The sequence below is a fragment of the Puma concolor genome, chromosome E3 (assembly GCF_028749965.1).
Source record: "Puma concolor isolate L17-30 chromosome E3, mPumCon1.1.hap2, whole genome shotgun sequence".
Taxonomy (NCBI): Eukaryota; Metazoa; Chordata; class Mammalia; order Carnivora; family Felidae; genus Puma; species Puma concolor.
The window spans coordinates 41,748,053-41,761,025 of NC_141682.1; the positions used below are offsets into that span (position 1 = coordinate 41,748,053).

At 65.5% G+C, this 12,973-nt stretch overlaps 2 protein-coding genes across 2 annotated transcripts in view; both read left to right on the forward strand.

Annotated features, from left to right (window-relative positions):
- Positions 1–12,973, forward strand: part of LOC147573235 (putative serine protease 29) — a 280,540-nt gene that overhangs the window by 134,034 nt on the left and 133,533 nt on the right. The window lies entirely within an intron of this gene.
- Positions 4,928–11,425, forward strand: TEKT4 (tektin 4). The gene is made up of 6 exons (XM_025923383.2): positions 4,928–5,559; positions 7,945–8,015; positions 8,422–8,565; positions 9,074–9,296; positions 10,180–10,334; positions 11,114–11,425. The coding sequence occupies exons 1-6, from the start codon at positions 5,026–5,028 to the stop codon at positions 11,328–11,330; spliced, it is 1,344 nt and encodes a 447-aa protein (XP_025779168.2). The 5' UTR covers positions 4,928–5,025; the 3' UTR covers positions 11,331–11,425.

A 12,973-nucleotide genomic window follows, 5' to 3' on the forward strand; every position in this document is an offset into this window, starting at 1 on the left:
CTGAGGACAGCAGAGCCTTGTTCTCACCACGCGGTAATCAGAGCACCAGGCAGGCGGCTCTGTGCTGCGTGTCTTAGCGAGCTGTTTCGTGGACACGTCTCAGCGCCGTCCCAGACCCCAGATGCCCTGAGTCCGCGGAGCTGAACCTTCCCAGGGGTTCATCCTGCTCACTGTTGGTCGTCTGGCCCCTTTCCTCCTTGTTCTGATTACAAATCTCACTGCTGAGTTGCTTGGTATGGTGACATTTTCCTCTCCTTTGAAAAATGCCCCCTATTTGCCATCGCATTCTAGGGCTGGATTTAAAGCACCGGAATTGCGGGCTGGACGCAGGAACAGCTTATGTCCTTCAGTGCCACCCGACAAACTGCTTCTAGAAAGCTCCCCCGATGGGCCAGGGCACACAGCCCGCCCACGCCGGGCGCCCAACTTCCGTTCCTTGGTCGATTGGGGCGTGGTGGTGGCGGGCAGTCGTTAAGAGCCCCTCACTAAAGTCGTGGGCTCTCGGGGTTTTCCGTGGGGTCCGGGAGATGAAAATGTTGGCACCCCCAAAGAACTCGTATGCCCACGTTCACCACAGACACAAGGCCGTCCTTCGGCGGGCGCACGGATACGCAGAACGCGGTCTACCCCGGCCGTGGGGTGCTGCTCAGCCACGAGAAGGAAGGGAGCCCCTGCTGCCACACGGATGGGCCCCGGAGACAGCAGAGGTGACGGGGACTGATGTCGCGGGACCGCGTTTCTATGGAATGGGCAGAACAGGCAAACCCAGACATTTGCAGAGTGGAGGTGGCCGGGGCTGGGAGGGGCGGGCGGGGGAGGGGTGACCGGTGATGGGGACGGGATTCCGTTGCCGGATGAGAAAGTTCTGGAACCAGATAGAGGCGGCGGTCGTGCAACCTTGCGAATGTACTGAGCGTTGCCAGACCAAACGCTGCCCGCGCAGGTTTTCTGCTGCGTGTGCTGGGCTGGGATAAAAAAGCATCAATGACGGTGACAGTCCTCACGGCCCACGGCTGCCGACTTCCAGATGCGGATGGCAGGAGGGGCAGGCGGCTCTCCCGGTCACTCCCCTGCCCACACATCTGTCGTTGTGTGGCCGTGCCCACGGCCGTGTCCTGGCCGAGGTGTCCTGTGGCCGGGGCTCTCCTGGACGGTCCTCTGGCCATGCAGACGGGGTCCATGAGCTCACTTCACCCTGCAGTGTCACAGCTTCTTCTAAAACGCCTTTAATGCGGATGTATCCGGAGGCACTTCTGGAGGATGCAGGTTCCCGGGGGTGACGAAGGCCAAGGGCACGTTGTCTGGCTCGCAGCCCCCCCGAGGCGCTTCTCTGGGTGGGCTAGGGGCCCTCCCAACCTTCTCTCCCCGCAGACAGACCACAGACTGTGCCCGGGAAGGACCTCTTGGGAAGCGATGTGGACAGAGAGCCTCCCGGGGGGAATGAGGTCGGGGTCAGGGGTCAGGGCGCCCAGGCACGGGGCCGGCCACAGCGGGAGCTGCCCACACACCATGTCACTTCATTCTCAAATACCCACGAGGGCGGGGTTGCCCTTATCCCCAGCTCACAGGCGGGGAAACTGAGGCACAGTCCCTGCAGCCTCCAGTGCCGTGGCCTAGATCTGTCGCTCACCCCTATGACCTCCAAAGCCTCGAATGGCAAAGCGGGGCCGTGCTGGTGGGACACCTGGGTGAGTGGGCCATGCGGCTGCCAGGGGCTGGGCGAGCCCTGGAAGGGGACACAGCTGCTCAGAGTGGGCGCAGGGCGCACAGGGAAGCTTCCACGGTCTTGAGTCCCCGCCTTCTGCTCAGGGCCCAGGAGCCGAGGGAGGGTGAGCCCCCAGCCTGCCGGCCGCCCTCCCACCAAGTGCAGGGAGGTGGCCCGGAGCCCGTTGGACAGGCACCCGGGCCTCTGGCACGCCTGTCCACACTCACATCGTCCTCCTCCTCCTGCTCGTCTCCTCCTGCTGCAGCACAGGCCTGACACCTCCCCGGGAAGGGCACTTCCACAGCTGCCCAAGGCCCCCTCTCATGGCCCGGGAGGTGCCCCAGCCTGGTCTGGACTCTGCCCTTCAAGCCCCGGCCAAGGGGACTCTCCCTCCCCTTCTGAGCCTCCTTTCCCCGGTCCACCTCTTGGGCCCCGTCCAGACTCTGTGCTGCTGGCCCAGGAGGGGGGAGAGTGCCCTTCCGCTCCTGCCTGTGGGGTGCCCCCCCCACGCCCACCGGCCCGGCGGCATCTCCTGCGACTGTGACCAGCTAGGCTCGGGGCTGTCTGAGACGCTCCAAATCCTCCCTTTAATAAAAGTCCCGCCCGCCCCAGGAGACGGGCGGGGGAGCGCGGGGAGAAAAGTTCCTTGAGTTGTCACTGCGCGTGGGAGGGTGGAGGGCGCGGCTGGGCTGGACCCTGCTGGGGGAGGGGGTGGGGGGCCCTTCTCGCCAGGCTCACCCTTGGTGGTGCCCGTGGCACGGATCACTTGTGCCAGAGCGACTCCGCTGTGCGCAAGCCCTGTATGGGGACCGGACCCCAGGCCCCAGACCTACGGGCCAGGCTGGGGTCACAGGCCCCGCCCCTGCGAAGGCAGATGGAGAACTTGGTGCGCCTCACCTGGGCCGCCGGCACGCGGGGCACCCTTCTGCGTAGCTGGGGTCAGGAGCTCTACACCCGAGACCTGGCGGGGAGGGGTCAGGGCTGCCTCCCCCTCCCTCTGGGCCCCACCCAGCCCCCTCACCTGCGAGGGGCTTCATCCTTTCTGCTGGGGTCCTGGTGCTGAGGCTCCCGCCACGCTGCCTGTGACTCAGTGTCCCTCCGCGCAAAGGGAGACTAGCTGCCTGGGGTCACGTGAGAGCCAGATCCAAGCCCCAGGTGGGCTCTGGGAAGGGCATCCTTACTCAGCCATCCCCACCCCCTCTCCTCCATTCACTCTAGGGATCAGGGCCAAGGGCTGCAGGCCCAGGCCAGGCCCCCCACAGGCCTGGTAAGGGTTTGTGAGGGGACCAACACCAGAGGCAGGGGCGCGTGAGGGGGGTGTTCTCCAGCGCTGCCTGGGAGGAAGGGAGCACCCCGTCCCTGGGGGCGTGCAAGCAGAGTCTGGAGCGGGGCGCTGGGGGCCCCAGGGTCTCCCTGACCCTATCGCAGATTCCGAGCCGCTGTCTGAACACTGCCAAGGAGGGGGCACCCGGCACATACTTGCCCTGGGAACCTCAGTGTGTCCCAAGACTCAATTTTCTCGTCCCAAATGCAATTTAGACACAAATCCAATAAGCCTGCACATCACTCAGCCGCTGCTTCGAGCCCCCACGCTGGCGATCAGCCTGACTGAGGATTCAAGCCCAGAGACCCTGCAAGGCTGGGAGGCTGTGTAGGGCGGGAAGGGGTGGGGAGCTGCGGTCACTCCCAGCACTGGGCACCGGGCCAGCCATTTCCTGGCCTCCGCTCAGGCGGTGCTCACGGCAGCCCCGTGCGGTGGACGGTGTAACCCCACTCTGTGGAGGGAGAAGCAGGCACGGGGCCACCTGCTCGGCCACGGAGGGGTCAGGGGCAGAGCCGGACTCCAAGCCAGCAGGCTTCCTGGGGCGTGTTCCCCTCTGCCTCTGGCCTGGGGATCTCTGGACCGGTTGCTCCCTCCCCGGCAATATTCTATCTGGGGTAGGGGGCCCGGCCCCACTGAGGGCCTCTCAATCGAGTCCTGCTGGACCAGCCTTGCTGCAGGGTCAGGTCACCCCAGAGCACCTGCATTGGGGAACACACCCCATCAGGATGGCCCTGCACCCCAGGGTCGCCTGAGCTTGCCTCTGGCCCTGTGTTCAGTGAGCTCCCTGGGTCGGTAGGTTCTTAGGGGACGCACCCCAGACAGCTGTGCCATACTCTGGCTCAGGAGAAAGACATGGTGTGTGAAAGGCGGGATCTAAACAAAAGGCAGAGACAAAGCCCACCCATCCTGGGTGCCCTCTGGGGAAACGGCACAAAGAGGCCCTCCTCACCTCCTGCCCTCAAGGACAGGCTCAGGTTCAGTCTCTGTTGGGGGAGGTCTGGGGCAGCTGTCCCCAAGGTCCACATTTATGAGGCACCTACTGTGTGCCAGGTGGTGTAGATGCTGGACCCCGTGGCCCCTGCCATCAGGGCACAAAGGGAGGCTGGTGCCCCAGGTCAGGGCCGCTGGAGAAGCACACAGCTGAACCAAGGCTGGTGTATCTGAGGAGGTCCGGGGCTGGTGTGGCCCAAGTTAGGACGGGACAGTGGTGTAAGCGGAGGGACAAGGGCCATGGGGTGTGCTGGGAAGCGGTGTTCACGTCCCGCTAGGTGGGTTGTTGGAGACGACCCGCGGGACTGGCAGGGGCGAGGAGAGGGCTATCTGGGCCACGGCGTCAGACCTCCAAGGGCCGAGCCCCTCTCCCTACCCACCGGAGCCCCAGCCCCAGCCCCAGCCGCTGCCCGCCCCCTCTCCGACTCCCGGAAACATTTAGCGGCCAACGGCGCCCTCTGCTGGCCATGTTGGACATCGCCCCGGCGCATGATGGGCGGGGGGCGGAGGGATTGATGTGCTCTGAGGACCAGGTGTACCTCCTGCTCCCGCGACCTCAGTCATGAGCTTGGCCCTGGGTGGCCTTGGGGACACTGTCGGGATTCACTTCCACCCGTGTGGAAATTTGGGCTCCAAGATATCCACTGGAGACTGAAATCAACTCCTCATCAAAGACAAGTCCACCCTCTTCGGATCCAGGGGAGAGCCCCACTGGGACAAGTAAGACAAGGAGGGCACGATGCGGGTCTGGCCTCGGGCCACAGTCCCAGGTGCAAGTCTGGGCAGATGCCAGACATGGGCCAGACTGAGTAGGGTTGAGGCCTGCCTGGCCCTTTAAGAGAGGCTCCAGGGGAGGGGGCCTGTTGCCCAGCAACAGGAGGGCGAGTGTGTACTCGTCGCTGGGAGACCAGAAGCGTCCTGCTGCTGGGACAGAGCGGCCTCAAGCGGCCCTGCTGACCGTGCCAGCGGCCCTCTTCCCTCCCTGGCACAGGGGCTGGCTGGCACCATGGCGCAGACGGACGTGCTCCTGACCAAGCAGCCCGCCCCACAGACGGTGCCGGAGGGCGAGCTGCCCCGAAAGCTGTACGACGTGGCCCGGAACACGGGCGCCTACACGTCCTCGGGCCTAGCCACCGCCGGCTTCCGCTCGGCCAAGTACCTGGTGGACGAGTGGTTCCAGAACTGCTATGCCCGCTACCACCAAGCCTTCGCCGACCGCGACCAGTCGGAGCGGCAGCGCCACGAGAGCCAGCAGCTGGCCGCCGAGACCGAGGCGCTGGCACGGAGCACGCAGGAGGACGCCACCAGGAAGGTGGGCGCGCGCCTGCAGGACATGCACTGCTGGAAGTCCGAGCTGCAGCACGAGGTGGGCGAGCTGGACGCCGAGACCGACCTGCTGCTGGCCCAGAAGCAGCGGCTGGAGCGCGCTCTGGACGCCACCGCCGTGCCCTTCTCCATCGCCACCGACAACCTGCAGTGCCGCGAGCGCCGCCAGCACCCGGACCTCGTCCGCGACCACGTGGAGATCGAGCTGCTGAAGGTGCGCTGCCTCTTCCACCCCCGCCCCCGACACAACCCCTGGCCCCGCCCCTTCCGCTCCCGCAGGCCCCCCCCCCGTCCCGAACTGCAGGCCCCGCCCCTCCCACCCAGCCCCCTCCCCCAACTCAGGCCACGCCCCGGAACCGCAGAGCCCGCCCCTTCCAGGCCCTGCAACAGCAGAATCTGCCGCTTCCACCTCCCGGAGCAGCAGATCCCGCCCCGGAACTTCCCCCTCAACCCCGAACCCCAGACCCTGCCCCTTCCACCGCCCATGAACCGCAGACCACGCCTCAGAACCGTAGACCCCGCCCCTTCCACCACCACCCCGGAACCACAGGCCCTGCCGCCGTCACCCTTCTCCTGAGAGCGTGACCCGCACAAGGCAGAGGGTGGGGGGGTTCACACGTATGCCCGCGACGCGGGCTGACAGAGGCCTTGGCGCCTGTGTACCAGGTGGGCGTGCACAAGCTCAGGGCGCACATGCCCCTCTGCGCACACAGGAAAACCTAGAGCACGTAACGCTTTGCACACGCAGACACGCTCAGGTCCACTCCCCAGAACCAACAAGGGCGAGGTCAGGGCTCCAGCCTTCTAGGACAGAGGTACCATCCCTGACCCCAGGAGGGTGCCCGGTCTGACCTTCCCACAGCCTGGTCCTCACAGTGGACACTGAGTGAGGCTGGGCTCCTTGCAAGGTGAGCCCCAGCTTGGACATGCTGCCTGGGGGCAGGTCCCAGCGTAGGGGTTTGAGCATGTATGGGGGCTGGAGCTGGACCTCAGTGCTCATCTGCTCACCACAACCCATGTCCGGGGCCCCTGCACTGCTCCCCCCACCCCCCAACCTATTACATCTCATCCTGGGATGAGGTGGGGCCCAGGCTGTGACAGAATTCACATCTGGATGTCTGTTGGGGCATTTGCCTGAGGATGGGATACTCAGAGGCCACTGAGGCAGGAGAGGGTCTGGCCAGGTCCATGCACCAGCCCTGATGACCCCCCACACACCGAAGGATGGGGAGGTGCCTGAGATGAACCCCGTGGGCAGCGGCCTGAGGTCTGGGAGGCATGCAGGGCCAGGAAGTCAGGTCCTGATGATGCCTGCACCCGCTGGGCAGCCCCTTGGTCACCCTTGGGTCCTGGCACCCGCTGGGCGGCCCCTTGGTCACCCTTGGGTCCTGGCACCCGCTGGGTGGCTTCTTGACAACCCTAGATCATGCAAATTAAGCTTGATCCTGAACGCCTAAAGACCCAGCCCACCGCATCTCCCCCTACCCTGGTGCCCGTGGTGGACATCCAGGCACAGCCCAGGATGCAGGGTAGATGGGTGAAGGATGGAGCCACCTTCATCCCACAAGGAGCCTTTCCTGCTCCAAACTGAGCAGGATCTGTCCTTGGGGCAGCCCCATGGGAGCAGGGAATCACCCAGGCCAGTCCCTTGATCCAGGCAGGGCAGAGCTCATGCACCTCTCAGAGCCTGGGGGCCTGGCTTGTGAATAGACTGTAGGCTGTGGGCAGGCAAACAGCCAGTCCAAGGGCTCAGGGCCTCCCTCTGCTCTCCCAGCTCAGGCCAGAACCTTGGGTCCCTCCCCTTCCCCCACGGCCCTCTCCCAGGCCCCAACCCCTCTTGGTCCCCCACCACCTCAGCCCCACACTCAGCTGCTCCACAACCCCCCTGCCCCGAGCCAAGAAACATCCCCCCTCCCGGTCCCCCCCCACCCCCACGTTCCAGGCCTTGCCCCCCCCACCCCCCAATGTGAAGAACCAACAATGACCCAGAGACAGGGAGACAGAACCAGGGACAGACCCTGACATATGTGGGTTTACTGCCAGACGGAGGCAAAAATCCAAATGGGGGGGGGGGGTGCTGTTTGTGCACTGAAAAGAAAGCCATTGCAGTAGCAGAAAGAAACACAGGGCTTCCCCCTGTATTCTCAGTGGAAGAGAGGGCATCTCTGAGCCCAAGGCCCTGACGGGCAGCCAGGGAAGGGACCTGCTTCCCAGGGGCCGGGGTCCCAGGAGGGCTGCTGGCCACCAGTGCCCTGGGAAGGCTGCAGGGACGGCCCCTAGAGCCCAGAGGGTGCTGGTGCCAGGCAGGTGGGAGCTGCCCCTAGGTGACAGTCCCACCAGCCCATAGAAGCACTCACCCCCCCCCCAAGAAAAAAACACCACGGTGCTACCCCAAATAGAATTTTCAAAAGCCCAGAATAAACCCAATGAGAAAGGGCTGGGCTCAGCCTTCATTTTCCAGGAAAGAGACTGGGGTCTGGCCCAAAGTTACCCAAGCAAGGATCAGGTGTTGATCTGGGCATTTAAGGGGCTCACTGTGGGCCCATACCAGCCTGGCCATCCTCAGATCCTCACCAGGGGTGGGGGTTTTCTCCCCCAGGAGGCCGAGCTTATCCGGAACATTCAGGAGCTCCTAAAAAGGACCATAATGCAGGCCGTGAACCAGATCCGGTGGGTCTTGGTGGTCTCCAGGTCTGCCCTCGGGATGACCCCTGTCTCCTCACCCCTTGGGATGTCTCTGGGAAGAAAGTGGGAGATGACTAGGCCCTGAGTCTCAGACAGGTGGGGGCCTGCCCCAGGTCACAGCCAGGAGTACAGGGCCAGGAAGAGGCAACTAGTGTGTGTGGGGGAGGGGGCAGATTCCTGCCTGCCCTGGGGGCTGGGCATCCAGAACCCAGGCCGGCTTTCCAGGGCCCGGACACTGTTGGTCAGGTAAGAGCCTGGGTAGCCTGAGGACCCCCATCCTGGGCAGATGAGGTGTCCTGGTTCTCAGCTGAGAACTGGACGTGCGCTTGCCCCTCGGGGTGGCACCCAGCGACCCCCCCACCCCAACAAACGCAGACCTTGCCCACCCCAGGCTGAACCGGGAGCACAAGGAAACGTGTGAGATGGACTGGTCTGACAAGGTGGAGGCCTACAACATCGACCAGACCTGTGCCCACTACCACAAACAGAGCACCGAGGTGCAGTTCTACCCACACTCGGCCAAGTTCGAGGAGAGGTGAGCCGCCTTAGCCCCAGTGCCTCCCCGGGGCCCTCGTCACAAACCCCTTCTCCACGCACCCGCAACTGCTAAGGTGGGGCTCCAGCTCCTGGTCCCTCTGCTGGGGATCCTTCAGAGACCCACTGGCCCCTGAGGCCCTCACACGGAGGCCCAGTTCTATCTGCTCCCAGGACGGGCAGGTGTGCAGGGTCCCTGCCCTAGCGCGCAGCACCACACAGTTCACCAGAGGGCTGCGGACACCTAGGGAGGCAGGAGCTGGGCTGGAGGGCGGATGGCAGGGGGCGCGCGCCGCGGGCCACGTCCGGAGGACTGCAGGGCGTAAGGCTGCGGGAGGCCGGGGGACGCAGATTGCGAGGACGCAGGGTCCAAAGTATGCGGGGGCCACGGGGCGGCGAGGGGGATAGGGGTGGTGATTTGTGCTGGGGCGCAGGAGACGCGGGAGGGCTGGGTGGGCCGGGGCCGTTGGCAGGTGCCCCACTGACCATGGACCGCTCCCCTCCCGCAGTGCCTCCACGCCGGAGACGTGGGCCCGGTTCACCCAGGAAAACCTGTACCGCGCAGAGCGCGAGCGCCTGGCTTCCGTCAACCTGCGGGTGCTCATCGATAGCATCCTGCGGGACACGGCCGAGGACCTGCGGCTGCAGTGCGACGCTGTGAACCTGGCCTTCGAGCGCCGCTGTGAGGAGGTGGAGGACGCGCGCCACAAGCTGACGGACCACCTGCACAAGGTGAAGCCTCGCCAGCCGCGCCTAGGCCACGCCCGCCCGCGTACAAGCCGCGCCCCAGAACAGGCCACGCCCACACCACCGGGCCACGCCCCAGAACAGACCGCGCCTGCACCACCAGGTCACGCCCACCCATGTACAAGCCACGCCCCAGAACGGGTCACGCCCGCCCGCGTACAAGCCTGGCTCCAGAACAGGCCTATGCTTTCAGGCCACGCCCACACAAGCCATCCGCCCCAGCTCAGGCCACGCCCCAGAACCGACCACGCCCACACGTACAGGCCACGCCCACCCACACCGGGCCACGCCCTGACCAAGCCCTGAGAGCTGGGCATCTGTAACTGAGGGAGGAAGCTCCTTCTGGCCCAGCCCCGCTCCTGGCTACTAAGCCCTGGTCACAACCTGGCCTGGTCCCTGCCCCTCCTCTGTTCCATCCATCCTGAGGGACCCCAGAGGCAAGGCACCCACTCCTCCCTGGGCACCCTCTAAGCCAGTGAGAAACCAGGTGACATTGGGGGTGGCTGTCAGGCAGGAACAGGGGGGAAGGTACCTTGGCAGGAGGTGGCCAGGCCTGGTAGGGCTCTGACCCCAGGCTCTCAGAATGGCCTTTGCTGCTGCCAAGTCTTTCCGGTTCTTGACCAGGGTTGGGGGCCTAGTGACCCGCAGGACTGCGGGCGCTCAGGCCACAGCTGTTGGACAACCTCTGGGTACCCTTGGTGGGGGCCGAGGTGGCCACACGCATCTTCCGACCTCCGTGCCCCTTCCCCCCCGCCCCTCGCCGAGTCAGTGGACAAGGCTGCCCAGTGGTCCCAGCCCCAGGGCTGGGAAGGAGGCCGGGAGGGGGCGGGAGTTCCTCTGGCCCTCCCAGGGACCTTCCTCTTTGCAGACGCTGCGGGAGATCACAGACCAGGAGCACAACGTCGCAGCGCTGAAGCAGGCCATCAAGGACAAGGAGGCGCCTCTGAAGGTGGCTCAGACCCGCTTATACCAGCGCTCACACCGGCGCAACGTGGAGCTGTGCCGAGACACCGCCCAGTTCAGGTGCCTGCCGTGGGACAGGTCACCACCCACCATCCAGGCCCGTCCCCCGCAGCCCGCAGGCTTGCAGTGGAAACACAGCGGGGCTCAACACGCGGGTGTCCCCACGTCCTACCCCCACCCAGCACAACTAGACACGACGTGCCTTGCGGGGCTCTGTCAGGGCTGCGAGTCCCGGGGACAGCGTGGCACTTCCTTCACTCTGTGCCGCGCAGTCTCCCTGGCCAGGAATCGCGAGGCCACAGGCTCCTCCCGGGCCCACCCTGCCTCGGGGCGCCGTCCATACCTCCGGGAACGCGTGGCCCCTGGCCGGAAGTCTCGCGGGGATCGTGTCTCTGGTGTTTCAAACTTATCGAGTACCAGTCGCCCTCTCGAGCGCTAGCACGGCCGTCCTCCCTGGCGTTCCTCCTCCCCAGGCCTCAGCACGTCCCGTGAACTGGGGCCTCGTGCAGCTCCAGGACGCCGGGCGCCAGGAATAAAGGGAACCGCGAGCCTCCGCGCACCCCTGCCATTGCTTGGAACCGCCGCACGGTGTCGCTCAACACAGCCCCGCACGGTCCTGCCCATGCAGCCTTTCCCCTCCGGTCAGGGGGGTTGGGGGCAGGGGCAGCCGATGGACCGCCGGCCCAGCCCACTCCCACGCTGCCGGCTGGTGTCCCTTTCGGACTTTTGGGTCCTTTTATGGTCCAGCATCTTGGCCTGGACCCCTCACCAGGGCTCCTGGGTCTTGACGGTCCCGGCCCACAGGCCCCAGCTCACGCCTCCGTCCCCCAACCCCACAGGCTGGCGAGCGAGGTGGAGGAGCTGAACACGTCCCTTGCGGCACTGAAGGAGAAGCTTCTAGAAGCGGAGCAGTCCCTGAGAAATCTGGAGGACACGCGCATGAGCCTGGAGAAGGACATCACGGTCAAAACCAACAGCCTCTTCATCGACCGTCAGAAGTGCATGGCCCACCGTGCCCACTACGCCACTGGTACCCTACTGGCCGGCTACCAGTGAGCAGGGCACCACAGCACGTGCCTCTGTGGCCTGGCTGCACTTGGGGAAGGGGCTGTCCCCCCCGCCCCTCAAATAAAGAGCACGTTAGCTTTTTACTTGTCATGTGTGGCTCGCAGTGGAGTCGGGATACTGCTACCTGGCAGGTGCGCCCTACCTGTGGACCCCACGTCTGAGCCCCCTGAGGCTCAGACGTGGGGGCCCTCTGCCCACCGAGATGCCACCACGGATGCCACAACACTCATTCCCAGCAATGACCAAGGTCCCGCACTTTTTCCTCTGTGTGTCCTGGCACTTGTCACCGTGAGGCCGGGCAGCTCTGTCCCGCGGGGCTGGGTCCCGGGTTGCAAGCACCCACGCAGGGTGCCAGGCAGGGCCTGGGACAATGACCACACAGAACACCCATGGGACCTCTCCCTGCCACCTCCACCTGGCACGGGGTGGGGCAGATGCGGGGGACCCTCCACTCCCAGCCCCTGTGGTCACCTCGGGTGGCCACCTTCCCGGTCCGGCCTCTGCTCAACCAGTGAGTGAGTCAGGCTGGGGTGTGGCAGGTCCAGGGATACAGGGCTCCCACCGCCCCCCCGGCCGTGCACCATCCCTCACCCTGTGTCGGAGGCTCTGGGCACAACTGCAGCGCCCCTCATTCACCCCGAGCACCTTGTCACGGCTCCTTGCAAGGAGGCCCTCCCGCTGTACCCACCCCACCCGCCGCAGGCAGCTCCCCCGCCCCCTGGGTAGCTCATCAGCAGAACTCTCCGGAAAGCGTCCATCGGGGCCCTGGGAGATAATGACCCCCGCAGTGCACACACCCGCCACTCAGCCCGTTACCGCCCGTAGCTGAGGCAGTGTCCCCGGGAGCTCATGGCCTTCTCATCCCAGCCCCCACCCCAGGGGCCGCTGTCGGGAAGCTAAGTGCCAGGGGGGTGCGGTGCATGGCTCATTATCTCTAAAGTGGGCTGCTGGCTCCAGGCTGGGAGGGCACAGTCCCCTGGGAGCTGCCCGCTGGGGGCTCGTCTGTGGTTGTCTCTAGGCGGGAGATCGTGTCCCTTTGTAGAGACACACGACCAGGCCCCCCGGCGCTGAGCGATGGCTTTCCGGCTTTCCGGAGTCTGGGCCCCCCACTGGCTGGCCAGGCTCATGGCTGAGTGAGGTCACCATGCAGCCTGGGCCTCTCCAGCAGCCCCCAGAGACCTTGACCCTGCGGGGCTCCAGGGCGGAGCCGGGACGCTGGGGTCCTGGGGGGAGGTTCAGGCCGCCACAGCAGCGGGAGGGTTGCCGTCTATCCTGCGCCGCCCTCGGGCCCCTCTGCCCATACGGGGGCCCCGCACTTGAGTCTGCCTCTGGGGAGGGGAAACCTGTTGGGGGTAGGGTTAGGAACATGTTCCAGAGGCTACAGGGCCGCCCCCTCCCCACTCCCCCTGCAGGCCCCCTGCTGCCCCAGAGCCGCCCTGGCACGGCTGGCTTACCCTTGGCTTCCTTCCAAACACCTTAGGTTTCCTGTCTGTGGAGCCTTGCGGCCAGTCCACACGGTCACTCTCATGGTGAGTGAGGGACCCCAGCGTGCCTGGCCCCAGAGCCCACGTCCGTTCCTCCCAGGACCACCTGCGTGGCCCCTTCTAGTGAAGTCTGTGGTAACGGGCGCT

Coding starts and splice junctions, on each gene's coding strand:
- TEKT4 (XM_025923383.2), top strand. CDS start 5,026: ATGGCGCAGACGGACGTGCTCCTGACCAAGCAGCCCGCCCCACAGACG. Junction 8,016..8,421: donor CAGGCCGTGAACCAGATCCG/GTGGGTCTTGGT, acceptor TGCCCACCCCAG/GCTGAACCGGGAGCACAAGG. Junction 9,297..10,179: donor TGACGGACCACCTGCACAAG/GTGAAGCCTCGC, acceptor TCCTCTTTGCAG/ACGCTGCGGGAGATCACAGA.